Source organism: Sarcophilus harrisii, chromosome 2 (genome assembly GCF_902635505.1).
Source record: "Sarcophilus harrisii chromosome 2, mSarHar1.11, whole genome shotgun sequence".
Lineage (NCBI taxonomy): Eukaryota > Metazoa > Chordata > Mammalia > Dasyuromorphia > Dasyuridae > Sarcophilus > Sarcophilus harrisii.
The window spans coordinates 218,102,972-218,129,743 of record NC_045427.1 but is presented as its reverse complement, the minus strand read 5'-3'; the positions used below and the strand labels follow the sequence as shown (position 1 = coordinate 218,129,743).

The 26,772-nt window shown below is 39.5% G+C and overlaps 1 protein-coding gene across 6 annotated transcripts in view; it reads right to left on the bottom strand.

Moving 5' to 3' along the window:
* SCARA3 (scavenger receptor class A member 3) overlaps nucleotides 1–26,772 on the bottom strand; it is a 52,951-nt gene that overhangs the window by 17,718 nt on the left and 8,461 nt on the right. For 2 of the 6 annotated variants that reach the window (XM_031951466.1, XM_031951465.1), the window contains exons 3-5: nucleotides 7,605–7,703; nucleotides 5,901–6,020; nucleotides 3,109–3,207 (exon numbers count right to left, since the gene is read on the bottom strand). In XM_031951466.1, coding sequence (XP_031807326.1) covers nucleotides 3,109–3,207; nucleotides 5,901–6,020; nucleotides 7,605–7,703 — 318 coding nt within the window. Of the gene's footprint in view, nucleotides 1–3,108; nucleotides 3,208–5,900; nucleotides 6,021–7,604; nucleotides 7,704–11,702; nucleotides 12,327–26,772 lie in introns of those variants that run through there. The other 4 variants (XM_031951464.1, XM_031951467.1, XM_031951468.1 and 1 more) reach the window with 4 other exon arrangements.

The window sequence follows — 26,772 nt, the reverse complement described above, 5'->3', positions numbered from 1 at the left end:
AAGGAACTTATTTTTCCACTCATTCACTAAATTTAAAAAAAAATCATTTAATTAATTATTTTATTTATAAAGCACATGCATGGGTAATTTTTCCAACACTGATGCTTGCAAAACCTTTTGTTCCAAATTTTCCCCTCCTTCTTCCTCCCCCCCTCCCCTAGCTGGCAGGTAGTGCCATGCATGTTAAATATGTTAAATACATGTTAGATCCAATATATGTATATATATATATATTTATATAGTTATCTTGCTGCACAACAAAAATCAGATCAAGAAGGAAGGAAAAGAAAAAATGAGAAAGAAAACAAAATGCAAGCAAATAACAACAGAGAGAGTGAGAATGGTATGTTATGGTCCACACTCTGTTCCCATGGTTCTCTCTCTGGGTGTAGATGGCTCTCTTTATCACTGAACAAGTGGAACTGGTTTAAATCCTCTCATTGTTGAAGAGAGAGCCCTGTCCATCAGAATTGATCATTGTATAGTCTTGTTGTTGCCGTGCATAATAATCTCCTGTTTCTGCTTATTTCACTCAGTTCATGTAAGTCTCTCCAGGACTCTCTGAAATCATCCCACTGGTCATTTCTTACAGAACAATAATATTCCATAACATTCATATACCATAATTTATTCAGCCATTCTCCAATTGATGGGTATCTATCTACTCAGTTTCCAGTTTTTTGCCACTACAAAAAAACTGCCACAAACATTTTTGCACAAGTGGGTCCCTTCTCTTTCAAGCTCTCTTTGGGATATAAGCCCAATAGAAACACCCCTGGGTCAAAGGGTATGCACAAATAGATAACTTTTTGAGCATAGTTCCAAACTGCTCTCCAGAATGGTTAGATACATTCACAGTTGCACCAGTAATGTATCAGTGTCCCATTTTTCCCACATCCCCTCCAAGATTTGTTGTTATCTTTTCCTGTCATCTTAGCCAATCTGAGAGGTGTATAGTGGGATCTCAGAGTTGTCTTGATTTGCATTTCTCTCATCAATAGTGATTTGGAGCACTGTTTCATGTGGCTACAAATAGTTTCAATTTCTTCATCTGTAAATTGTCTGTTCATATCCTTTGACCATTTATCAATTGGAGAATGGCTTGAACTATTATAAATTTGAGTCAATCCTCTATACATTTTAGAAATGAGACCTTTATCAGATCCTTTGGATGTAAAAATGTTTTCCCAGTTTATTGCTTCCCTTCTAATCTTGTCTGCATTAGTTTTGTTTGTACAAAAACTTTTTAACTTAATATAATAAAAATTATCTATTTTGTGATCAATAATGATCTCTAGTTCTTCTTTGGTGACAATTCCTTCCTCCTCCACAAATCTGAGAGGTAAACCATTCTATGTTCTTTTAATTTGTTTATAATATCATTCTTTATGTCTAGATCATGAACCCATTTCAACCTTGTATTGGTATACGGTGTTAGATATGGGTCTATGCCTACTTTCTGCCATAATAGTTTCCAATTTTCCCAGCAGTTTTTGTCAAATAGTGAATTCTTATCCCCAAAGTTGGGGTCTTTGGGTTTGTCAAACACTGGATTGCTATAGTAACTGGCTATTTTGTTCTGTGAACCTAACCTATTCCACTGATTAACTTCTCTATTTCTTAGCCAGTACTAAATGGTTTTGATGACCACTGCTTTATTATAGAGGTTTAGATATGGTACAGCAAGGCCACCTTCATTTGCTTTTCTCTTCATTAATTCCTTTGAAATTCTTGATCTTTTGTTCTTCCAGATGAATTTTGTTGTTATTTTTTCCAGGTCAGTAAAATAGTTTCTTGGGAGTTTGATTGGTATAGCACTAAATAAATAGATTAGTTTAGGGAGTATTGTCATCTTTATTATATTTGCTTGACCCATCCAAGAGCACTTGGCATTTTTCCAATTGCTTAGATCTGACTTTATTTGTGTGGAAAATGTTTTGTAGTTTTGCTCAAATAGTTCCTGACTTTCCCTTGGCAGATAGATTACCAAATATTTTATACTCTAAATGGTTATTTTAAATAGAATTTCTCTTTGTATCTCTTGCTGTTGGATTTTGTTAGTGATATATAAAAATACTGATGATTTATGTGGATTTATTTTATATCCTGCAATTTTGCTGAAGTTGTGGATTATTTCTAATAGTTTTTAGTTGATTCCCTAGGGTTCTCTAAGTATACCATCATATCTGCAAAGAGTGATAATTTGGTTTCCATATTACCTATTCCATTCACTAAATTTTTTTAAAATTAAAAATTTTAAAAATGAGTTTATTCATCTCACACAGACTGAAAATACAGGGGAAATTTAAGGGCCTAATCTCACTACTGATTGGAGTGAAAGCATTGACCTGTTGCCTCTCCATCAGACAACATTTGTTTATTCAATCTATTAAGTTCCCATATATTCAGTGAACTATGCTAGGCACTAAGAGAAATACAAAGGTAAGTAAGTAGATGATATCCTGACCTTTTTTTTTTTTTTAAATAATTCCTCTTTCAAAATCTTGCTTAGAAAAGTTTCTCATTTACCTGGAGTAGTTTTGTTTTTTTTAAAAACCAAATCAGAGTTTTGAAAGACAAAGCTTTTACTACCCATTCTACTACAGACCTATAGGATTTTATCCCCAAAGATTTTATGTCCCCATAAAACTATGATGATGGTATAATAACTGACTCTAGAACAACTCTGGGCTTCAGTAGGTGGGATTTTGTTTTATCTTTATCCCAGACCCATGTGGGTCATCTCCTGGCCATCCATCTCTAGTCCAAGCACTCATGTGTCTCTCTTTACTGCTCTAATATATTTTTTTTTACTATTGTTTTCCTCCATTATACATTAGAATTACCTCCTTAAAAGCAAGGATTGTCTTGTTTGCTGATACTTGTATTACCAGTGCTTAGCATAATATCTGGCCTATAGTTAGTGTTTAATAAATGTTCTATCTATCCAACCACTTATATCTATGTCTTTCTGTATCTATCTGTAATGTCATTTTACCCAGAATGGCTGATGTGGAACTGTCTAGTTTCCCAGTAACTCTGGAAGTAAAAACAGGGTTCTATTCTGGATAGGAGAGCAGCCATAAGGAGGGCTGTAGGCACACCCACCTAATTCCTGGAGATTTTCCTGCACAGAAACTATCTTCTTCTCATAGTTTGACTGCGTGATGGTGATGTCTTCTGAGAGAGAGTCAACCTTCTTAAACACTGTGGAAGAAACACAGGAGAGAACATGAGAGGTAAGGGCTTAAGAGAATTCAAATAGACAAGATAGAGCAATTTAGGGGGAAATATAACAGGAGGAAATTGGATTAGAAACTCCATGATATGATAAATGTGAAAATACGTATAGAAGAATTGCACATTTTTAACCTATATTGGATTACTTATTGTCTAGGGGAGAGGGGTGAGGGCAAGGAAGGGAAAAAATTTAGAACATGAGGTTTTGCAAGAGTGAATGTTGAAAATTATCTTTGCATGTATTTGAAAATAAAAAGCTATTATTAAAAATAAATAAAGATAATATCTAATATAAAAAGAAGATCTATGATAGTCCTGCTGACTCTGAAATGATGTGATGAAAGGGTTTAAAAACTGTCTGTTGATTGATTGGGTACACATTTAGCTGGATGCTAATGAGTAAATGACTATGTTATAGAATCAGAGCTTGAGATTTGGAAAGGACTTTTAACGGTCATCCAGTACAGATCTGTCATCTTACAGATGAGGAAATTGAGATTCGTCAGGGAAGGGGAAATTTTAGAATTTAGAATTTAGTAATTTAGAATTACAAAGGTGAGTGATATGGGTAGAGAGGCCATTGGAGTCAAGGGAACCTTCTTTGAAACCCAAATTATTTAGCCTCTCTGAGGTTCAGTTTCTTTATTTGTAGAATGAAGAGTGTTCTCCAAGGTCTCTTAGATAGTAGAATAGTGGAAATTTAAACTCTGACTCCTATGATTCCATTATGTCTTTCTGAGTCCCTTTCACCACTAAATCCTGTAACTTTATGATTGGGAAATAATGGAAAGGGAGTCCCTTGTTGCCCAGGGATACATTCATGTAATCTGGAATTCCCTGTGGCATGTATGAGAATTTTCTGTAGGTCCAGAAGACAGTCAATTAAGTAACACCTGTATTTTGAGCATCAGCCTGGGCCTGAGACTGACTGTCATGTCTCAAAGCCAGAACTCTTAGGGAAGGAAATAGAATCTGGGGGTGAGGACTAACTTTATTTGAGTTTCAGTGGTGATCTGGGGTTGACTTTCATCAGTGAATGTTTTTTTAAAGACAACTTAGGATAACAGATCTAGACTTAGAAAGGACTTCTGAAGTAATTTTAGTTTAGTGGTGTCCAATTCAAATAGAAATGGATCCCTGCAGGCCCTGTGCTGACTTAGAAAACCACATATCAACATTATCTATGGTGTATTGATTTTTTAAAAATTTTGTTGAACATTTCTCAGTTACAGTTTAATATGGCTCAGGCTACAATCAATGTGAAAATCACACACAGTGTGCAAATGAAAAGGGATAGAATAGGGAATTAACTTGTACTTTCACTGGTGTAGGAAAAACTCAAACACAGGAGAAATTTGTTCCTCCTCTGGTCATCACCTTCCCAGCAACAAGTAGGTTTAGAGAATTGCCTGGAACCCTAAGTTAGGTAATAGTAGCATGCCTATACTTATGCAGCCAGCAGGGATCAGAGGCCTCTGAAAGCAACTTTGAAAACTTAGATGTCAATTATTTCAGGGTAGGGCCAAGCCCATTTCGTGTGAGTACTACAATTCAGGGCATGATTTATTGTTTTACTGATTAGACTAAGAAAATGGTGGAGAAAACATGATCATATTTCTTTAACTTAAAAGTTAACCTTATGTTTTTGGAAAGCTAGTTGTTAAATATTTAACAGCATATTCCCAGGCTATTTTGGGGGGAGGTAGTTGGGGTTAAGTGACTTGCTCAGGATCACACAGCTGGTGAGTTTCTGAAGCTAGATTTGAACTTGGGTTCTTCTGATTCCAGGGCCAGTGCCCTATCCGCTGTACCACCTAGCTACCTTCTACCTCCTCCCAGTGGTTATTATTAAACCATATTTACAACCAAGGCATAGTCTAAGTTCTGGAAGAATTGGATGAAAACCCTTCCTTCTGTTTGCTAACCCCTGTGAACTCTGTGATTAGGAATGGAGCTTCTGGACCTGTGCTTACATGTTAAGGAGTAGATTGATTCCAGCTCAAGCTGTTTCTTTGTCTAGTTCCTCTCAGAGCACAGCCCCTATGGGATGCTCTGTTATAAGGGAGTGAATTACTTGAATCTGTCTCTAGGCTGGATAGCCTCTGCTTTCCCCCAGCCTACTAGAAAGTTAAGTCATGAGAGACTAGTCCAACATTCCCCTTTGATCCCAGAGTAAGACCCATAAACTTGTTATTGGCAGAAATGTGACTGGAACCTAGCTCCCCAATTTTGGCTCCAGATTTTTTTCCTTTATATCATATGACATAGTGACCCCTGGGTATATGGGTCTAGGAATTTAGATGGGAAAAACATATCTTTATCTCAATAGAGTTGGTTTCCTTTGTAATATTATATATTTTATTTTATGTATTTAAAGATATTCTTCTGAGAAGGGACCAGCTGCCAAAAGGGTCCATGATATATTAAAAAAAATTAGGAATCTCTGATTTATGTCCAAAAGGACATTGAGATTCTCCAGATTAGAAAAGGGTTAGGATTGGGGAACCTGGGCCAGAAGACCCTGAGAAACTCATTGAGATGAAATAAATATAGTAGGAAGTTATGAAGGCCCTCTGGTCATTCCTTCCTTGGCTTGTGGAGAGTCGTGCATGCTGGGAGAGGTGGGATGTGCCTTTTGGGGGAGGGTGGTCTCCACTCACCCAGTGAAGCCAGAACTGCCACAGCCACTAGCAGGAGGGCCAAGAAGAGGTACAGAATTCTCACGGATGTGTGCAAGGACAGGTTCTTCTGACAGCGGCTACAGCTGGGCCCTGCTGGGCCTGTGTGGGAAGAAGGGTAGCACTTATTCAAACTCTTGGTCTGACACTGGTGAAAGAGGTCTCCCTCTGCAAACTTGGCCATGACTTCCCTAAATTGGTAGTTGATAAGATGAGAACCCAGTGATATTTTGCTCCCTTTCCCAAGCTTCCCATCTGTTTTCTCCTGGTTTTAGAGGCCTTTGGAATGGAATGGGAACTTAATAAGGCACCTCCTCCTCTGTTTTTGTCTTTCTCTTTGGGTGTTTTTTGTGAAAAAATCCACTATACAATGGGCTCATCTTGATTTAGTTTAAAATGTATTAATTAGATTTTATTGTATTTTTATTTATTTTGTTAAATATTTCCCAATTATATTTTAATCTAATCCAGGCTACACTCAGGACATTTGATATTTCTGGTCTAGATTAACTTGAGACTCCAAGAAAGCTGGTGCCTCATAGAAGCAGGTTATTGCCATTTATCCTTTCTTCTCAAAGAGGTCCATGACTTGCAAGTGGGCTGGATTTAAAGGAGGGAGGTCTGTGCAGGGTCACTTTCCTCACTTTCCCCTTCTTAGCCATCTGGGTCCAGTGGCCAGATATAGATCAGGAGGACTGGAGATGGCCCTGGATGCAGTGGGAGACCTTGATCTTTTTAAGCTAAGGTCTTTAACAGGTCTCAGTTTGACTGAGGCAACACCCCATTCACTGATTAAGGCTAGGAGGGCTCCTGCTTGTCAGAGCAGGACTCATTCAGTAAATGATCGATTATTTGTTTTTAACTGAACCCTGCCCTACAATCACAAAATTCAGATTCTCCTTGGTCCTGAAGTGCACAAACTTCTGGCATACCTCTTTCTAAGATAGCTGAGAAACTAAGCCAAGCTTGGAACTTGGAACCCCAAAGACTGGGAATATTAAAGGGAGAAATGGGAGAGAAGCAAGCTGGTAATGGCCAGCCTCAGTGGTGGTGGTGGGGAAAGTAGTGCAGCAATATATAACTTTGCCCCAGGCTCCAGTGTATCCAGGCATGACCTCAAAATCTGTTTCTTGATTGTCTTAGCCTCCAAATAACAGACTCCATCCATATTAAATTAGAACTATTAAAATTATTAAAATAGTACTTTTGCCCTATGGCATTTTCTTTACCAGATTAAATGGCTCTTCATTGAGGCCCTGAAGGGCCTGTCATTTTGATGGAGGTGAGATGAGTTGAAAGTATCCAAAGTAGGGTCCCATGAGTGGTTTGTGTGCATGGTGCCCAGTGGGCAGCATGAGGCTCTGGCAGAGGAAGGAGAAGGCATTGAAAGGGAAGAAAGAGGAAAGGAGAGGGACACTGAAAGGGATGAAGAGGGGACACTGAAAGAGAGGAAGTAGGCGAATGGCAAATTTTGGTCTCTTCCCAAATTGCTTTATAGATTCTGGCTGGCTGGAACAGTTTCCCTTCATCACTTCCATGGGAAATGAGAATGGCTATGAGTAGCCTCAGCCTCCACTGCAGCCACAGCCAGATTGTCCTCCTGTTGCCTTGCTCTCATGAGCGGTGAGCGCTCAGCCAGTGTCTGCCTTGCCCGGGGTTCCCTGGCCAGACTGGGGAGGCCCTTACCATTCTGGGTGCATGGGAATGCTGCCATTTCCTCGTCTTCTCCAACAGGTTCCTCTTCTGCTACACATAAGGCTTCTCCGTCGCCTCCAGTGGACCTCACTGAGAAGGAGTTGGTGCCTGTCAGGACCCCGGACCACCCATCTCCAACTGTCCCTCACCAGCAGCTCCACCACTTCCTTCAACCCTTGACACTCTGCCTAAGGCTGGCCATTTTTTTCTGAACAGAACAGCAGGTGATCTAAGGGAGAACTAGGTGGCTAAGGACTTGAATTCCAGGGGATGGGATTTTTATGCAAACTTAATTCACAGGGGCCATTCTCTAAGCAAGGAAATACTTTTGAAAACATATCCACATCTATCTTACCAGATGTACTAAGATAAAGTGTTCTACCCCTCAGTCACTAACCTCCTGTATGATTTTAAGGGATACATGTTACCTCTCTTTCCTCAGTTTCCTCATCTGTAAAATGGAGTTAATAATATCCAGAGTGTCTCCCTTCAAGGCCATTCAAATTGTAAGGGAATTTAGAGAAAGTTAAATCCATCCTCTGATCTGTGAATATAGGGTAGGGCTCCTTATTTTTCAAATGAAGAGCTACAAAGAGAAAGTGATTAATCCAAAGAGGAGATTGAAAGAAGAAATGGGAGAGAGGCTGTCTATGATCATGTAATACTCTAGTATTCAAGGCCAGATTAGATTTTAGATTTTTAAATTCAGGTTTATTCAGAAAGGTTTTTTCAATTTTTTTTAACCTCTTCTAAACATTTATTAAGTACTTAATATGTGCAAAGCACTGTACTAAATGTTGAGGGTATAAAACTGGAAAACAAAACTGGTCTTTGTCCTCAAGGAGACTGCAATCTAATAAAGTCAGATGGATATGTGCCTCCAAAAGGGTGGTAGTGGTAGAAACTGTATAAAAAGTGACTTTTAACTGATGAAGTCTACAGGGATGGAAAGCTACTGAGGTGTTCTTGTTCTCACCTCAACAGGAGGTAGAAGACAGGAAAAAGAAAGATACTTGCCTTTCTTCTCATTTCCTTGAACAGGACAAGAAATAAGTTTCCATGGAGAAGGATAAATGGATCTGCTAGTGGGTTTCTATTCTATATCTAGCCCTACTCAGATACCTGAACTACATCCTTCAGAGAAGAAATAATAATGCCTAAACTGAACCCCAAGGCATAATATAACAGTCTAGCCGGGTCAGCTTTCCGGAGCCCAGAACTGAACATGATTTTTGCTCTGGTGGTGTCCTGATTAGGGCTGTTGTTTATCTTTCATTCTCAAAAACAAACATGACCTCAGGGAGAGGATACCATGATGTGTAAGTGAGTTGGATTTAAGTGAGGAAGGGATGTGCAAGGTCACCTGCCTCACCTTCCTCTCCAGTGCCATCTGGGTCCAGTGACCAGACATACATCAGTATGACTGGAGGTGGCCCTTGATGCTGTGGCCTTTTTAAGTAAAGTTTTTAACAGGGAGAGTAAAGAAGGACCACCACCTCCAAGAATGCAGATTAACATGTTGGTAATCTTTTATTCCCTGTAATTATGTATAAATTAGGATAATATATCTATTGAGGGAAAGGTATTCACTAGATGATCTCTCTAAAATCCATTTAAGTTTCAACATTCAGTTTCTTTATGGAAATGGAAAATTTCACCAAAATCATAGTCAATCAATGTCACATGAAGACAAGACTTTAGAATCCCCACCCCTCTCAACTGTAAAATGAAGGGGTTGGAGTTAGTTGATGGCCTTAATAAAAGTCCCTTTCAACTCTAAATCTATGAATCTATGAGCAGATACTTTTATCTCTGAATCTTATGGTCCCTAAACAAAGAGGGTAAATGAGAACCTTTCTAGAACAAAAAGAAAAGAAGATTCAATACTTAGCTTCTCTCTACCCCAAATGCCTTATTCTAGCGTCACAATAAGAATTGTAAGGGACCTCAGAAGTCATCAGAACCAATCTCCTCATATTATTTTTCAAGTAAATTTTATTTTTTCCAGTGAGCAAAAATCTATTTCCTCTCTTTCCCATATCCTACTATCAACTTGTGTGTGTATGAAGGACAAAATCTCTGCTAATGACAATAATAGCTAATGACAATATAGCAATTGTCATTTTATAAAGTACCAATAACTTTATAAATATTGTCCTATTTGATCCTTACAACAACCCTGGGGCTATTGTTAATCCCATTTTACAGATGAGGAAACTCAAGGCAAACCGAGGTTAATAACTTTCTTGCTGAGGGTCACACACTTAATTAGAAAGTATCTCGGGCTAATTTTGAACTCAGATCTTCATGGCTCCAAACCCAGCACACTTCCCACAGAATCCCCTAATTGCCTCATGCTAATTTGTATCATTTATCTTACAAATGTGGAAATTGAGGTGAAATCACTTGTCCAGGTTTTACATATGTCTAATAAACATCTGAGATATGATTAGTACAAAGGTCTCCCTCTCCTCTCAGGCCAGAACTTAATCTGCTTTTTATACTTCTTTTCTGAAAAGATTATGCAAATGTAGTAAATTGAAAGGATTACCCAGTGACAGCTTTAGAAAATGGCACAACATCCTTATAGAGTTTTGGCTTGTATATTCTGGAAATAGAATCTCTTTCCTCCTCAGAATATGTGTAAGTGTCCCCTCTTACTACTAGGAACAAAACAAGGAAATCTCTTAATTATCTTCTGAGCTGAATTGAGTGTGCATACAAAAGACTAGAAAAACTGAACTCTCCCTTTGTTCATCAAAAGAGTCGAGTCTGACTCTGATGAACCTATTTGGGTTTTATGGCAAAGATAATGGACTAATTTGCCATTTCTTTCTCCAGTTCATTTTGCAGATGAGGAAACTGAGACAAACAGGATGAAGTGACTTCCTCAAGGACACACAGCTCAGAAGTATCTGAGGTCAGATGTGAATTCAGGAAGATGAGTCTTCCTGACTCCAGACCTGGAACTCTATTCATTGTACCATCTGATTGCCCAAAGAACTCTGGGATGGCAGTGGTGGAATGCCAATCCATGCCCCCAGAGAGACTCTTAATCCAGTGCCTTAGATCTCTCTACCAACCTGTTACAGGTACTTTTACTCTCCTTCCTTTTACTGATGAAGAAAATGAATTTTAGAGAAATGAGAGACTTGCCCAGTAAGTGTCTGAGGTCAGAGTCAAACTCAAGTCTTCCTGGCTCCAAGTGCAGTGCCAGGTCTCTGATAGCTGCCGGGAAGACAAGTGTAGAGTACTGGCAGCCCTGTCCTGAAGGAGCTTGTACTCCAGTGGATCCAAGAAGGGACTGGCCTCCTCAGAGGGAATGAAGGAGGTGGTAAATGGTAATGGAAAGAAAGAAGACTGAGCTGCTCAGTTCTTACTTTGATTACAGTCAAGGAGGATGACCTTTACAGGAGAAAAGTCAGGAAATGAAGGTTATTTAAGGGTGTGTGTGTGTTGTGTGTGTGTGTGTGTGTGTGTGTGTGTGTATGTGTGTTTGTATATGAGTTATATCCTATGAGAGACCAATGTCCCTAGCACTTGAGTCTTCACATAATCACAAAATTGCAGAATCTTAGAGCTGGAAGGGAGCTCAGAAGCCCTCTGGTCCAATGGTAAGGAAGTTTTTCATGATATCAATTCAAAATCCCCCATCTTCAGAATTTACTCATGGATATTCCATCTTTCCATTTTCTGCAAGAAGCCTTTTCCAGTGTTCCTGTGCCTCCCTTCTGAGACTATCTCTCATTTGTCCCGTACGCATCTTATTTATACATAGTTGTCTGTGTGTTGTCTCTCCCATTAGGCAATGTGCTCCTTGAGAGTGGGGATAGGTCCCCTTAACCTCTTTCTGGACCTTTCTTTGTATACCCAGCATTTAGCACAGCATCCAGCGCTTAGTAGTTGCTTAAATGCTTGTTGACTTGACTTTTTCTATGCTTGATGAAGAAGAGGGAGGAAAACAAAGGGATGGATGGATGGGCTAAAGCTTATCTTTTAAAATTCATCCAGATAAATTAGCCCTTTCATCCCTCGGTCCTCAAATACCTTTCCCCACCCTACCTCCACCTTCCCATCACTGTCTACTACCTTCTGATGTAGCAGGATCAGAGTTAGTCCAGTGGTCCATAGTTAGTCTTCTCAGTCCTCCTCTGAACTTCTTTTAGGGGCTAATGCCCTGGTGGAGGCGGCTGTAAATGTGCTGGGGTCTCCCAGATGAATGATCATTCCCCCCACTCTCACATAGATCCAGCTTCAGACTCTCTTGAGTCAGGAACTTTCTTTGGGTCCACAAAGGCTCTTTCCTCCTATCCCTCTGGGCCTGTTATTCTGATTTGCTGAAGCAGGGCCCAGGCTGTGATTTCCTGTCCATGTTTCTAATTTCTTCCCCCTTTTGGTGGTGTTCCTCTGCCCTCCCTGGTGACGAGGGCTCCACCCAGCTTTGGCTGCTCAGTCTGTTTCATCACTTCAATGTTTATACCCTTTTCCTGATGTTGTAGGAAGGTTTAAATCAAATGAGACCAAAGTTGACCCTTTTCTGAATGCACTCTGTTTCCTTGCTCCCTTAGCTTCCCCGGCCAATTTGTCACTAACTGGAGCCAAGCTAGTTATGGATGGAGTGAGAATAGATGAGACTCTATGCTGGGCCCATCTGAGCCTGGGGCAGTGCCCATCACCTTTCTCTTATCTCTCCCCCATTAAGAATGTTCACAAGTGGTTGTACTTAACTCTCCCTCTCCCCAGTCCCCTTAGCTCCCATTTCCTAGCTCCATAACTCATAGATTCCCTAAAGGCATCCCTTCCCAGTCTCCTTTCTTCCTGCCTTCCTGTTCCTCACACCCACACTTCATAGTCAGAGGCCCTAGAGAGCATCCATTTACCTAGGTATGGATCTCGAGGCCAATTCTCTACACAGACGTTCCTTAGTGGGAACATAATCTTAAACATGCGTCCGGTGCTTTTCACAAGCCAAGAACTTTAAGATTCATTAGCTAGCTCTGTTCTCGGAGCCCTGGTATTATTGGGTTTGTCCACAGTATGGATGGTGATCCAAGAAAGCCCCCCAAACTTGGGAAACATTTAGGGAAGGACATATGGTAAGGATCTGGAATAGGGAAAATCCCTGGGATCACAGACCAGTCTAAGAATGACAGACTGTCATAGACCCTCATCCTCTCATTTATGTCGGGAAGAGTATTAGCAATGCAGAGGGGAGAAGCATGCCCATACACCTTACACAATCTCAGGCACAACCTGATTTAATCTTGAGAACAAGGAAAGATAGCAGTTGTTTAAAATGCACAGAGATTTGAAGAGGTATCTAACAAAGTGGGTAAAATGACATCTTTTTATTGCCTAGGGACCTCAAAACTTGCAGGATTTGTGATCAGAAGATATAGAAGCTCCTAGTTATTGCCTGGCTGGCCTTGGCTTCTCAGTGCCTAAATTTCCTTATCTATAAAATTAGGGAAAAGGACTGTGTTGGATTAGGGGATGTCTAAGGTCCCTCTCTTAGCTGACAAAGTTCACCTAGTCCAGAAGTTCTTGAACTATCAAATTTATGAACCTCCAAAAGGCTGCTCTACTACTTACTATCTTTGTGATCTTGGAAAAGTTACCTCTCAGGGTCTGTTTCCCTATCTGTAAAATGAAGGGGTTGGACTAGATGTCTTCTGGAGTCCCTTCCAGCTCTAGACCTCTGACCCCAGAATCCCTTAAATTAGTAAGGGTCATATCAGCTGCCACTCCTGTGCCTTCCTCCATGTCTGCTGTGCTCATCCTCCATGCAATGAACAAACTAATATCCCTAAAATGGAGCTCTTAGCAGCCTCCAAAGCTTCAACAGCTATCGTGGTTTTTAGGATTAAATACAGACTCCTGTTTGGCATTTACCTTCACATCTGGCTCCAGTCTAACTTTCCGTATTGATTTATTAATTTTTCCCCCTTCATGTACTCTGTACTCCAGACAAACTGCTCTATGTGCAGCTGTTTATAGGTGACATTCTTTTGCTATGGCTTTAGCCAGGCTGTCCCTCATACCTGGAAGACTCTCCATCCTTACCTCCTCCTCAACTTTAGCACCTTTCAAGGTCCCATTCAAGTACCATTTCCTTCAAGAAGTTTTTCCTGGTTCCGCTGATTGTTAGTTCCCCATAATTTTTCTTTTGGGCACATGCACACACACACACACACACACACACACACACACACGCACACACACACACATACATATACAAGGGTACTTAGGGGATACAGTGAATAGAGTGCTGGGCTTGGAATCAGAAGACCTGAGTTCAAATATGGACTTAGAAATTTACTAGCTGTGTGATCTTGGGCAAGTCACTTAATCCTGTTTGTCTCAATTTCCTCATCAGTTAAAGGAGCTGGAGAAGGAAATTGCAAACCATTCCAGTATCTTTGCCAAGAGTAATCCCAAATGGAGTTATGAAAGGTCAGAGATGACTGAAAATGGCTAACCAACAACTAAAATATATGTGTGTATGTGTGTATATTACACACACTCCCATATATATGTTAACACACACAGACATACACATATACATATATATGCATATATACAAATTAAACACATAGCTATATATACATTTATAGACACATATCCCATATATATGCTCTATATCCCCTCTCTTCTCTGTGTGTCTCTATCTCTCTGTGTCTTTCTCTTTGTCTCTGTTTGTCTATTTCTATCTGTTTTTCTCTCTCTCTATATATGTGTATAAATATATATATATATATATATATATATATATATATATATATATATATAATATATATAATTACCTGGGAACATGTAGTGTTCCACTAATAGAAGAATGTAAGCTCCTTGAGAGCAGGGACTGTTTTGCTTTTATATTTGTATTCCCAACACAACATAGTGCCTGAGATATTGTATGTATTTAATACATGCTTGTTAATTGATTGATTTTAGACAAATCACTTTATGTCCATGGGTCTCAGTTCCTTCATCTGTAATGAAGAAGTTGTAAGGGAAAACTTACCAAAAAACACAAACCAACAAAAAACATGTCAGGATATTTAAGAGTATGGTGGGTTGCTTCAGGAGCCTCCTTTTCACTAAAGGTCTTCAAACAGAGATTGGATACCCTCTTGTCAGGTGTATTGCAGAAGTACCTTTTACAGATGTGGGTTGGACTAGGTGGCTGCTACATCCCTTTCCACCCTCATATTCTGTGATTTTGTGGGTTGGTGACCTTTAAATTCCCTTCCAGCTCTGATTTTATGATTTATGATTTTATGACTCTACCCAAAGTCTCCCCTGTGGGTTTTCAGTTACCACCGCATCTTACAAGAATTCATGCTCGGGTGGTCATGGGAAGTAGGAGTGCTTGTGGGAGAATGAGATTGTGCCAGTCCTGCAGAGCTCGCAGACTCAAAAGATGTTATTGGACATGAAAGTCTTTTGAGAAATATGAGCTGTACAAGCTGTAACTTGATAGTCCAATGGACTTATGATCTCACTGATTCTGACACCCCCTTCAAAGGGGCAGATCACAACCCATCTGTGGCTGCCCATCTCATGTGACCTTATTCATGTCCTCTCATTAGATCATGAGGGGAGGTCTGCCCAATATGCTGGAGACCTTCCTCCTACTCTCTTGGCAAAGAAAACAAGGAACATTGAAGTTATCCATCTTTCCTTCATCCGTGCCTTATGTGCAACCCACATTTTAAAATTCTGTCATTTTATAATGATTTTTTTCTAATGGACTAATACTGAGTATTTCCTGATTTGTAAGATGTTTTCACTCACTCAGATCCACCACACACCCCTCCATTGCGCCTTGAGTAATTCTCAGAATTACAGTGTTTTTTGGCTTTAATTTTTGGTATGGAAACCAGGAAACAAAGGATAAAAGTCACACCAAGGTCCTGCTACCCAAGGGACTTTTTTCTTCTCCTTCTTGCTCCTTATCCCCCAAATGTATTATTCTCTTGCAGGATTGATTGGAAGACCACTTGTTAGATATGTTAGAATAGGCCTTCCCTTAGAGGATTGTTTAAATCAGAGGGCCACCAAGATCCCTTTTAGCTCTTAAAATCTGTGATTGTTTGAATACATTGCATTTTCATTTGATAAGTCAAAACATGCTGCACTGAGCATAAACAACTCTTAAAAATGAACATTCCTAATATTCTTGGTGGGACTGTTCAGGAAAATTTATTTGCTGAAAAGTTTGTTATTTTAAAAAAAGATATCCACTAAAAAATAGAACTTAAAAAAAAATGAACATTCCTGAATATGTTTGTGGAAGGGATGTACATATGCATGGGAGATGGAGTTAGGTAGGACAAACGGAAGGGAAAGTCACTATTTTAAAATAGCTTGTTAACATCTTTCACTAAGGTCCTCTTCAGATGCTTCAGTATAGCACAGAGGTACATGTGGAGTCTTAAGTAGCATAAGAATATACAAAGGATAGGAACAGGCAGTTTTCAGAAGAAGAAATCAAAGCTATCTATAGGCATATGAGGAAGTGATCTAAATGTCTTTTGATTAGAGAAATACAAATTAAAACAACTCTTGAGTTATCACCTCACACCTATCAGATTGGCTTAGCATGACAAAAAAAAAAGGAAAATAATAAATGTTGAAGAGGATATGGGAAAATTGGGACACCAATGCATTGTTGGTGGAGTTGTAAACTAATATAACCATTTTGGAGAATAATTTGGAACTATGCCCAGAGGGCAACAACCTGTGCATAACCTTTTGATGCAGCAATACCACTTACTAGGTCTGTATCTTAAAGAGATCATGGAGAAGGGAAAAGGACCTTCATGAGCAAAAATATATATAACAGTCCTTTTTGTGGTAGCCAAATATTAGAAACTGGTGATGGCTGATCAAGTATATGAATGTAATAAGACATGATGAGTAAACAGATTTCAGAAAAACCTGGAAAGACTTGTATGTACTGATACAAAGTAAAATGAGCAGAACCAGGAAAACATAAACACAGTATCAGCAACATTGTGTGATCTAGCTATGAATGACTCAGTCTCAGCAACACACTAATGCAAGAGAAGTACAAAGGAAAATGCTATCACATCTAGATAAAGAACTGATGGACTCTGAATGCAGATTGAAGCATATTTTTTCCCACTTTATTTTTTTTTCATGGTGCTTTTTTCTCCCATTTTGATCTGTTTCTTCTTTTACAACTGTGACTAAAATGAAATATGTTTTACATCAGAAATGGGGAATTTTTTCTGCCAAGGTCCATTCTGGACAGTAATAACATGGAAAATTATCAACTTAAAGAACTCAAACAGAGGGAGGTTCATCATTGCCTGTGGTTGATTATGTAAATTATTTCACAGGCCTTGTAAGGCCCATGGCTGAAGATTCTCCACCCCTGTTTTACATGATGGCATATGTATAACATATCAAATTGCCTACCATTTCCAGAAGAGGGCAGGGAAGAAAAAAGGGGGAAAATTTTGGAACTGAAAATCTTGCACAAATGAATACTAAAAATCGTCTTGACATGTAATTGGCAGGAGGGAAATAAAATACTTTAAAAAAAGAAACTTGAGATTATAGAAGTAAAGCATAAGTTCAGGTAGGTTCTGGCAAGTTGTAAAAGCTTCCACTTTTTTTGTTATGATGAGTAGTACAGTGGTGAGTTTAGAATCAGACCAACTAAATTCAGAATTTGTAGAGTTATTGAAGCACTGCTAAATTGGTTGCATGATGATTTGGGGGAGACAGCAAAAAGAGGACAGAAACTCTTAAAGACTATAGCTAGGTGGCTAAAGCTCACCTGGAGCCCTGGAGACAGGAAGATCTGAGATCAAATCCAGATTCAGATACTTACTTGCTATGTGATGCTGAGCAAGACACGTCACCTTGTTTGCCTCAATTTCCTTATCAATAAAATTGGAATAATAATAATAGTACTTACCTTCAAAGGTTGTTTTGAGGATTAAGTGAGATAATAATTGTAAAATGATAATATTACCTAATTCCTAGAGTTATGTGAGAATCAAATAAGATAATGTATGTAAAGTAGAAAATGTAGAGCCCTATAGAAATGTCATCTATTATCATTCCATCAATGTGTAAGCATGGGGTACATATTCTACCAATCCAGATGAGAAGAAGAAAAAGAAAAAAAGGAGGAGAAGAAGAGGAGGAGGAAGAAGAAGAGGATGAAGATGAGGAGGAGAAGGAGGAGGAGAAAGAGAAAAAGAAAGAAAGGAAGAAAGAAAGAAAGAAAGAAAGAAAGAAAGAAAGAAAGAAAGAAAGAAAGAAGACGAGGAAGAGGAGGAGGAAGAGGAAGAGAAGGAAGAAGAAGAAAAGAAAAAGAAGAAGAAAAAGAAAGAAAGAAGAGGAGGAGGAGAGGAGAGGAGGATACTCAGAAACTAAGGTTCAGAAAAGTTAAGTGACTTGACTAGGATCACCTAGATAATAATGAATGTCAGTGATGGGGTTTAATTTTCCTGACTCTACATTGAGCACTCTGGCTATATTGCCATACTGATTCTGGAAGCCATGCTGTGTGAGTGACCTGTGCAGGTAGGAAGACTGCCATTGTCTGAATTCTAGTTAACCCCACCCAGAAGCTACATTGCTTCTCAACATGGTTTGTAGAATTACCGAAACCCTTAATAATTCTGTATTATTTCCCCCAAAATTCTTGGCTTTAGGTGGGAATTCAATAAAAAGTTGGATCCATTTTGGTTCTAACTTAATGTGCCACAATTGCTGCAGTTCTAAAAGGACTTTTTTTTTCCTGAAGCAATTGGGGTTAAGTGACTTGCCCAGGGTCACACAGCCAGGAAGTGTCTGAGGCCAGATTTGAACTCAGGTTCTCCTGACTTCAGGACTGGTGCTCTAACCACCGTACCTACTAGCTGCCCCTAAAAGAACATTCTTATAAAGTTTTGTAAGGACTTCATCAGGTACTATTGATCTTTCCTCTGTCTTGTCCATTCTCTACATCTTTGCTGTCACCATTATATTTTCATCCCCTTCCATAATTCTTGCATTGCTGCAGCTCATCTCAATAATTAAGTTCCTACTTTATGTTAAGCCCTGGGCTAAGCACTAGGAGAAAAAAACAGAACTACCAAAGTTCCTGACCTCAAGGAGCTTGCTAACCACTTGTTACTATGTGACTTTGACCATGCTTCTGAGCCTCTCTGAAAAATAGGTCATTGATCTCAATCATCTCTGTGTTTCCTCCACTTCAAACATCCCTTGATTCAATGACTGAATTACCCCTTGTAAAATTATCTCAGAACACAATGCTTTCCCTTACATTCTCCCGCCATTCTTCCTCCATTAGTGGTTTAATACAATGAATCTTGGATTGGGAGTCATTGAACCTATAGTCACATAGTCACATAGTCAAAGTGATATTGTAAAAAGTTCTTACCAATATTCTCCCCGTTGAATGGGGGGAACAAAATGTACACAGTTGTATCGAGACAAAATCTATGCAATGAAAATATTGCTGACCTCCATGGCTTCTTTTAAGCCCCAGCTAAAATCCCACCTTCTACAGAGGTTCTTCCCCAAGCCTCTTAATTCCAGTACCTTCCCTTTGCTAATTATTTCCTATTTATTCTGTATATAATTCACTTTGCCTATATTTCTTTGCATGTTGTCCCCTCCATTAGATTGTAACCTGCTTCAGATCAGTGACTATCTTTTGCCTCTTTTTTAATCCCCAGTACTTGGCACAGTGTCTGTCATATAGTAGGCACTTATTGATTGGAAGTGTGGTGAAGAACAATAGTGTGGGAAATGATTTTGCATGGAGTTTTTCAGAGAGATAAAAATTCCACAAAGTGGAAGTGAGAAGTGAGAACATCCCAGAAATAGGGGACAGCTACCCTAAGGACTCCTTGATGGGAAATGGAATGTTGGGAATATCATAGGTCAATTGGGTAGGAATATAAAAGGCATGGGAGAAAAAACAACAACTAATGTTTAATTAGCTTGGAAAAATGGATTGGAGCCAGATCTTGAAAGGCTTTAAGTGTCAAATGGAGCAATTTGTACTTTCTTCCAGAAGCTGGCCTCCTAATTGACTTCTCTAAATTTAGTTTCTCCATCTTCATGTGAATATGTTGCCATTGTTATATTGCTACTAGATAGGGATATATCCAAATGTTCTGGTTTAGTGGACCCTCAGAATAGATGATAGGCATATAAAAAAGAAAAGTTGGGGTTGGGATACTCCTAGCTGAGTCAGGGTACCCTGAAATGTCCTCAGATGTCCCAGTGGGGATATAGTCCAGCTTCCAGATAAATCTTCACTAAACTCAGCTTGTGTCATGTTGCTCTGGGCTAAAAAAAAACCACTCTATGTATTTTTTCCCTCTACTATATTGAATATCCCCTCCACTGGAGTCCTCTTCTGATGCTTTCTCATGGTACAAGGGTAACTTTGAGGTCTTGAGCCTATGCCAGCAAAACAAATTTTGGCAGAGCCAGCAATGGATTATGTTTCTTCTGTTGTCTGAGAATCAGCTTTGCTAAGTTTGAAGAAACTCATCCACAGTCAATTGCCCACTGGGGATAGACTCAGGACAGTCGTCAACTAAGAAGTGTGTGTGTGTGTGTGTGTGTGTGTGTGTGTGTGTAAGGAACTATGTTCTATTTTTGAGGAGAAACTGCTAACCCCAGAGAAAAGTATGAATCTTTTGATGCATGAAATCTAAATTCCTCTGCCCTGGTTTTACACTCTATAATCTGGCCCCATTTTATCCACCCAATTGTTATTTCCCATTATTCCCCAACATATGTCCTCTGCTCTTGTTTAGTGCCATGTTTCTCAACTAAACTGTGGGTTAGTAAACCTCCAGGGATGCTAGTGTGTGATACTTCTCCCCTGGGGACTACATCCCAGGTATACCCCATCACTTCTTCCTTGATCCACTTTTGCCTCAGTGACAAAAAATCTGCTTCATAGCCTTAGTTCATTTTAATTTGGGAAAGCTTGTTGTTTTGTTGTTATTGTTGTTTGTTTGATTTTTTAAATTAGGCAAGCAGAGTTAAGTGACTTGCCCAGGACCAGCTAGTACATTTCTGAAGATGGCTTTGAATCCAGATTTTCCTGACTTCAGGGTTAGTGATCTATCCACTATATCACCTAGCTGCCCCTAGGATAGGAGTTCTTCACCTTTTTTTGTGGTAATAGATCTCTTGGGCACTCTGATAAAGCCTATTGAACAAACACTTCTAAGAATAATGCTTTTAATTACTCAAAGGAAATTCTAAAGTTCATTTGGAGGTTAGTTTTATCCCATCCAAAGATTCCCTCTGCATATCATTCATCAAGAATTCCTTGTATGGAGGCTCTTGGAGGATGGGCCACAGGAACCAGGAAGAATAAGGGAGACAAGGTGGTAGCATAGAATGTGAAGGAAAAGGATGAATGAGAACTGTGGCAGAATGGATAGAGATATGGAACTGGAGTCAAGAAGAGCTGAATTTCAATCCCATGTTGGACATTGACAAGCTGAGTAATCCTCAATGAATCACTTCTCTGGTCTCAGTGTCCTCATCTAATATGAGGGAATTGAATTTGATGATGTCTAAGTCCTGACCAACTCTTAAGTCTCTAAACTTATGATTCTATGATCTTAAAAGTAGAAGCTTTGTGGGTCAGTGACAACTTCCCGTGAATTAGAGGTTGGAAAATATTGGTCTCTTGGAATGCTTTATGAACCCACATTCTGGGTTCATTCTTCCCTATGTCTTTATAAATGGTGCTGTACTAACCTAGAGAACTACCCTCCTTTCTTTCCTTCCTTCTTCTCCTTCCATTATTTCCTGTCTTTCATTTCTTTACATTTCCTATGTGCAGTTAGCCAAATAACCAATTACCAAGCATTTATTAAGCACCTACTATGTACCAGGCATTGTTATGCATGGGAATATAAAGCAGGAGCAAAAACAGTCCCTGCTGTTAAAGAACTCAATTATAATAGGTGAAGACATATACTCATATAAAATACAAACAAGGTAAACATAAAATGCAGTTATACCTTCTACATGGCGGGGTAATTAGGGATATGAGGTCCCTTAATCTGGAAATACGTATAAAATTTTTTGACCCTTCCTTCTGAATTATTATGATATTAAAAGAGAAAATATGTTAATATTATAGAATACTGCACATATAATTTTAGCATTTCTGAGTTTCTAAACTTTTTTGTGTCATTTGATGGATTTTTGCATGTTATTTGTGATTTCCACAAAACTCCAAATTCCCATTTAATTTCTTATGTTGACCCATGAGTATAGCAAAACCAAGATGGGGAAAGTCACCATGTGGAAAAGATACCTGTAGATGGAAGATAACTTTAGAGAGAGTGGCACTGGTAACTGGAGAAACCAGAAAAGTCCTCTTGGAAGGAGTGGCACTTCAGTTACACTGCTGTGATAAGTCCTAAAATGCCAGAGTAATAGCCAAATTTAGAACTTATCATCTACATTACTTGTCTCAGAGGTAGGGCTATATCTAAATTTAACAGTGATTGTTAACATGAAAGTTACCAGATAGTGCCTATATTTATATTTCTTTAAATCTTGCTCCAAATTATGTATATTTTCATTTTTAATGATTAAAAATGAAGTTATGATTAATTTTACTTAGCAATTTATTTTTTACAGAAAATATAATTGGATGGAAAAGTATACTATATTCCTTTCTCTCCTTCCTAGCATTTCCAGGAAAATTAGTTATTCATCATAGCAAACTGCACCCCTTAGGTTACTGAATTATAGAGATAGCACCTAACAGGGGATAGCCTTTGAAAGGTTACTCTTAAAGACTCAAATCTTGGAAATTATATTGTTACAGATTTTAGTGCGTACTTTTGGAAAACCTGATTGTTCATGTACTTAAGTCTATGTCCCCAGTGTCATATTATCCAATTGAAATAATAGTATAGGTGGATCTGTACCTCAAAGAAATAATAAAGGAGGGAAAAGAACCCACATGTGCAAAAATCTTCGTATGAAAAAATGAGTAGATGCCCATCAGTTGGGGAATGGCTGAATAAGTTATGGTATATGAAGTAATGGAATATTATTGTTCCATAAAAAATGATAAACAGGCTGGCTTTAGAAAGACCTGGAAAGATTTACATGAACTGATGCTGAGTGAAATAAGCAGAACCAGGGATACACTGTACACAGTAACAGCATGATTGTGTGATGATCAGCTATGAAAGACTTGTTTCTTCTCAGTGATTCACTAATCTAAGGCAATTCTAATAAACTTTATGATAGAAAACATCATCTGCATCCAGAAAGTGAACTATGGAGATTGAATGTCAATCAACACATATGTGTTATGTTCACTTTTTTCCCCTCTAATGGTTTTTCCCTTTTGTTCTCTCCCAACATGATTCATGAAGAATGTATATTAAAAAAGTTAATATGCATGTATAACCAAAAAAAAATAATTAATTAAAAAAGAAATAAAAGTGTTGGAAAGAAACCAGAATGGGTATTATTTAACATCACAGATTCAGAACTGGAAGGAGTCATCTAATCCAATATTCTTCCTCTCTTATTTGGGGTGAGATAGCTTGCCTGAAGTCACACAAATCCAGGGCTCTTTTTGATATACTATTCTTTGTCTCTAATCTGGAAAAGCAATATAGAGAATTTGAATATATCTTAGTGTTTGTATCGTCTGCATATATATATATATATACATATATACATATATATATATATATTTAATAGATTGGGTTAGCTCTGGAAGGGCAGAAAGTAGCCTATCAACCAAGAAGTCTTCTGCTAGCTCAGCCCTAGACCGGATCATAGATTTGAAACTAAAAGATATGAAAACTAGTCCATCATTTTACATGGGACACTCAGCACCTGAGAGGTTAAAGGAATTGTTCAGAGTCTCTGAGCTAATAGGCATTTAAGACAGAGTTCAAACTCAGATTTTCCTGATTCCAGCTCTATACTCTTAAGTCTTAGGCCATTCTTTGGACTTTCATGGGCCACTGTTCCCATAGGGTCAAGACGGGGAGAGTCAAGGAATTATAACTAAAGCTTTCTCTTCTGTAGATTCAAGGAACATATTTGGATGGTTATCTTTTGTCAAGTTAACAATGTGGGTTTTCTAAATAACTGTTTGTTTAAAAGAAATAAAAAGTTTTGAGTCCACTGGTAGTCAACATTATAATTTCAGTTGGGGGATAGCTATAGTTAAGGTTAGAAAATGCTGCAATTGAGATTGCAAAATGATTTTCATTAGTTCCAGCCTGCCAGCCCCAGCCCCGACTTGTAACTTCCCTCTGGATGTGTGCATGTCCCATACACATGTATGTGTGTGCCTATGAGTGTATTTGTATGCATGCATACTACAGATTTTATTAATCTCCTTTTCTCTTTAGATAAATTTTATCCTTCTTGAATCTTCTTGCTTTCACTTCTCTTCACACCATGGCTTCCCTTGCTCCTGCTTCTGACACATAACTCCAGCTTTGGGGTCCACACTGGCTGCTCTGGACATAGATGTCTCATTCTTGCTGCTCTCACCCAAAGCTTCATACCCCTCCCACTCTCATCAATGATCTTATCCTTGTTTTATTCCTTTCCCCTTTTCATTGATACACTTTGCTGTCCTTGGTAGCCCACTTAGCCACTTGGGTTTACTGGAATGAATGTTGGATCTGAAATCAGAGGACTTGGTCTGGGATCAGATCTTGGTTTTGCCATGTACTAGAGTAGCTAGGAGGCTCAATAGATAGACTGCTGGGACTGAAGTCAGGAAGATTCAACAGTTCAAATCAGTTCAAATCTGACCTTAGATACTTAGCTATGTGATCTTGAGTAAGTCACTTAACCATGCTTGCCTCAGTTTCCTCATCTGTAAAATGAACTGGGGAAGGAAATGTCCCCTTCAGTATCTTTTTCAAGAAAACCCCCAAAAGGATTATAAAGAGTCAAAGGGGTGAGACCTAAGCATCTCACCTCAAATTTTCTCCTTGGTAAAATGAAGGGTTTGAGATCTGAGTTCTAATTTTGACTTTGGCACTTATTGCTTATTAGACCTTACCCTAGTCACTTAACCTTTTTTTGACTTTAGTTTCCTCATCTGTAAAATGAGAGTGTTAGATTACATGACTCTCAAGATCCCTTCCAGGTCTGAGATCTATGAGCCTGTGAACCTAAATTCTGAGCCTCAGCTTTTGCATTTTACATTTGTAAATTGGGAATTATAATAACCTCGCCTTTGCCTAAGAGGGTGAGGGACCAAGTAAGATGCTGGACATGATGTACTTTTTAAACTGTGAAACCTCCATATAAATAGAAAGATGATTTTTCATGAGGCTGTCTTGTCTCCCTTTGCCTCTTTCTATCCTTTATTGGCTTGAATACATTAGAGAACAATTCCAGACAGCAGAGAACTAGAGTGAATATAATCAAGTGCTAAAAATATGGGGTGTTGATAATAAGTGCTCCAAACAGCCAGGGCTAGTCCTAAACCATTCTTCCTCCATCAAGGGCAGCTGCCTGTTCTTGGCTGAGAGATGCCAAGTTAGAGACACTCCCTAATGTCTCACTGAACAAATCAATTCTGAGTAAAAGAACAACCCTTTTTCTCACAGACTCAAAAATCAGTAGAATTATGAATTGCCTTGGAGAGAAATTAGTTCCACCCCTCCCAATCAATGGAGAAACTGAAGCACAGAGCAAAAAGAGAGCAATCTGCCCAAAGTCTTACAAAGAATAAATGTTGAAGGGGAGGTTGAACTCAGGTCCTCAGATTCCAGTCAGGGCTCTTTCCACTCCATTTTCCTATCAGGGTGGAGCTGGTCCTGAATCTTGGCTCTGCCCCTTATGACCTGTGTGACTTTTGGTAAATCACTTGAGTCTCAATTTTACCATCTGTAAAAATGAGAAGTTGAATTTTATGGGCTCTGAGGGCCCTTCCATTCCTAAAGCTTCGACCCTAAGGAAAGTGTCATTTACAGAGAACGTTGCTGGCCACCTTAAACATCTTTGCTGTCGCCTCAGGTCCCTTGCAAACTTTGGAGGTCTGCAATCTGGAACTGGAGCTTTTCGAGGGAAGCCCATAGTCTCCTAGTCAGGGCATGGGGCCAGTAGCAGAATTTAATCACCCCACGGCCAGTGTGCATGAAGCAGATTTTCCCTGGGATTATGTCACTCTCTCTTGCCTCTCCTCAGCCCATTTCTTTGCTCTGGGGAGCTGTGTTTCTGACACATAATGGGAGCTGTGAAATCTCACCCACCCCCACAAAGAGCTGAGCCATCTCTTCATGCATGGAAGAGCAGGAGGATGTGAGTCCAGCCATCAGCATTCATGACAGCTTGGGCTACAGGATACATGGCCAGAGGAGTGGCTGGCTAATCGGCTCCCCTGGAGGCAGCAGCCTGGGCCCGGGATCACAGAACCTCTCACTGCTCCTTCTTCTGGGACCTTTGGCCCAGAGTCCGGAGGGAATTAGGGGTCAGAACTTTAAAACAGTAACGCTGGCTTCTGCTGCCATGTCCCGCTCCCAGAGAAGCCCCTTGGTAAGCAGTCATGGCTCCAACAGGCAGGCAGGAAGCCTTGGAGGGAGATGCTGACCCAGCCCTGTCGCTGTGAAGGAAGGCGATTTGGGCGTACGTTTTGAGGGTGTGGGGGCACGAGGAGGGAGCCTTCAGCTGTGCCCCGGCCCATGCCAGCTGTGGATTTTCATGGAAAGAGATGGCCTATGTGGGCAGCCAGGGCTGGGGAGGCAGGAAAGAGGGGAGCAGCAGGTTGGAAGGGACTTTCCTTGGCAGAGTTGTCCTGGGCACTCTGCCCAGGCGTGGAGCGCTCTGCTTTTAGTGTGTGTGTGTGTATGTGCGTGCATGTGCATGTTTTCTTCAAGAACACAGAATCTCAGAACTGGAAAGGGCCTTAGAGACCAACCCCCTCATTTTACAGATGAGGAATCTTATGCACGTAGTTTTCCCTTTCCTCAGCCCTCTCCTCAAAAAAATAAAAATAAATCCATAATTTGACACTGTTTGGAGTGGGGGATGGGGACCCAGGAAGATTTTACCCCAAAAATGTGAATCTCAGAGGATCAGCTGGGGCTTTGGTGGTACCATATCCAGACAGAGCTTAAAAATCCAGGGCTTC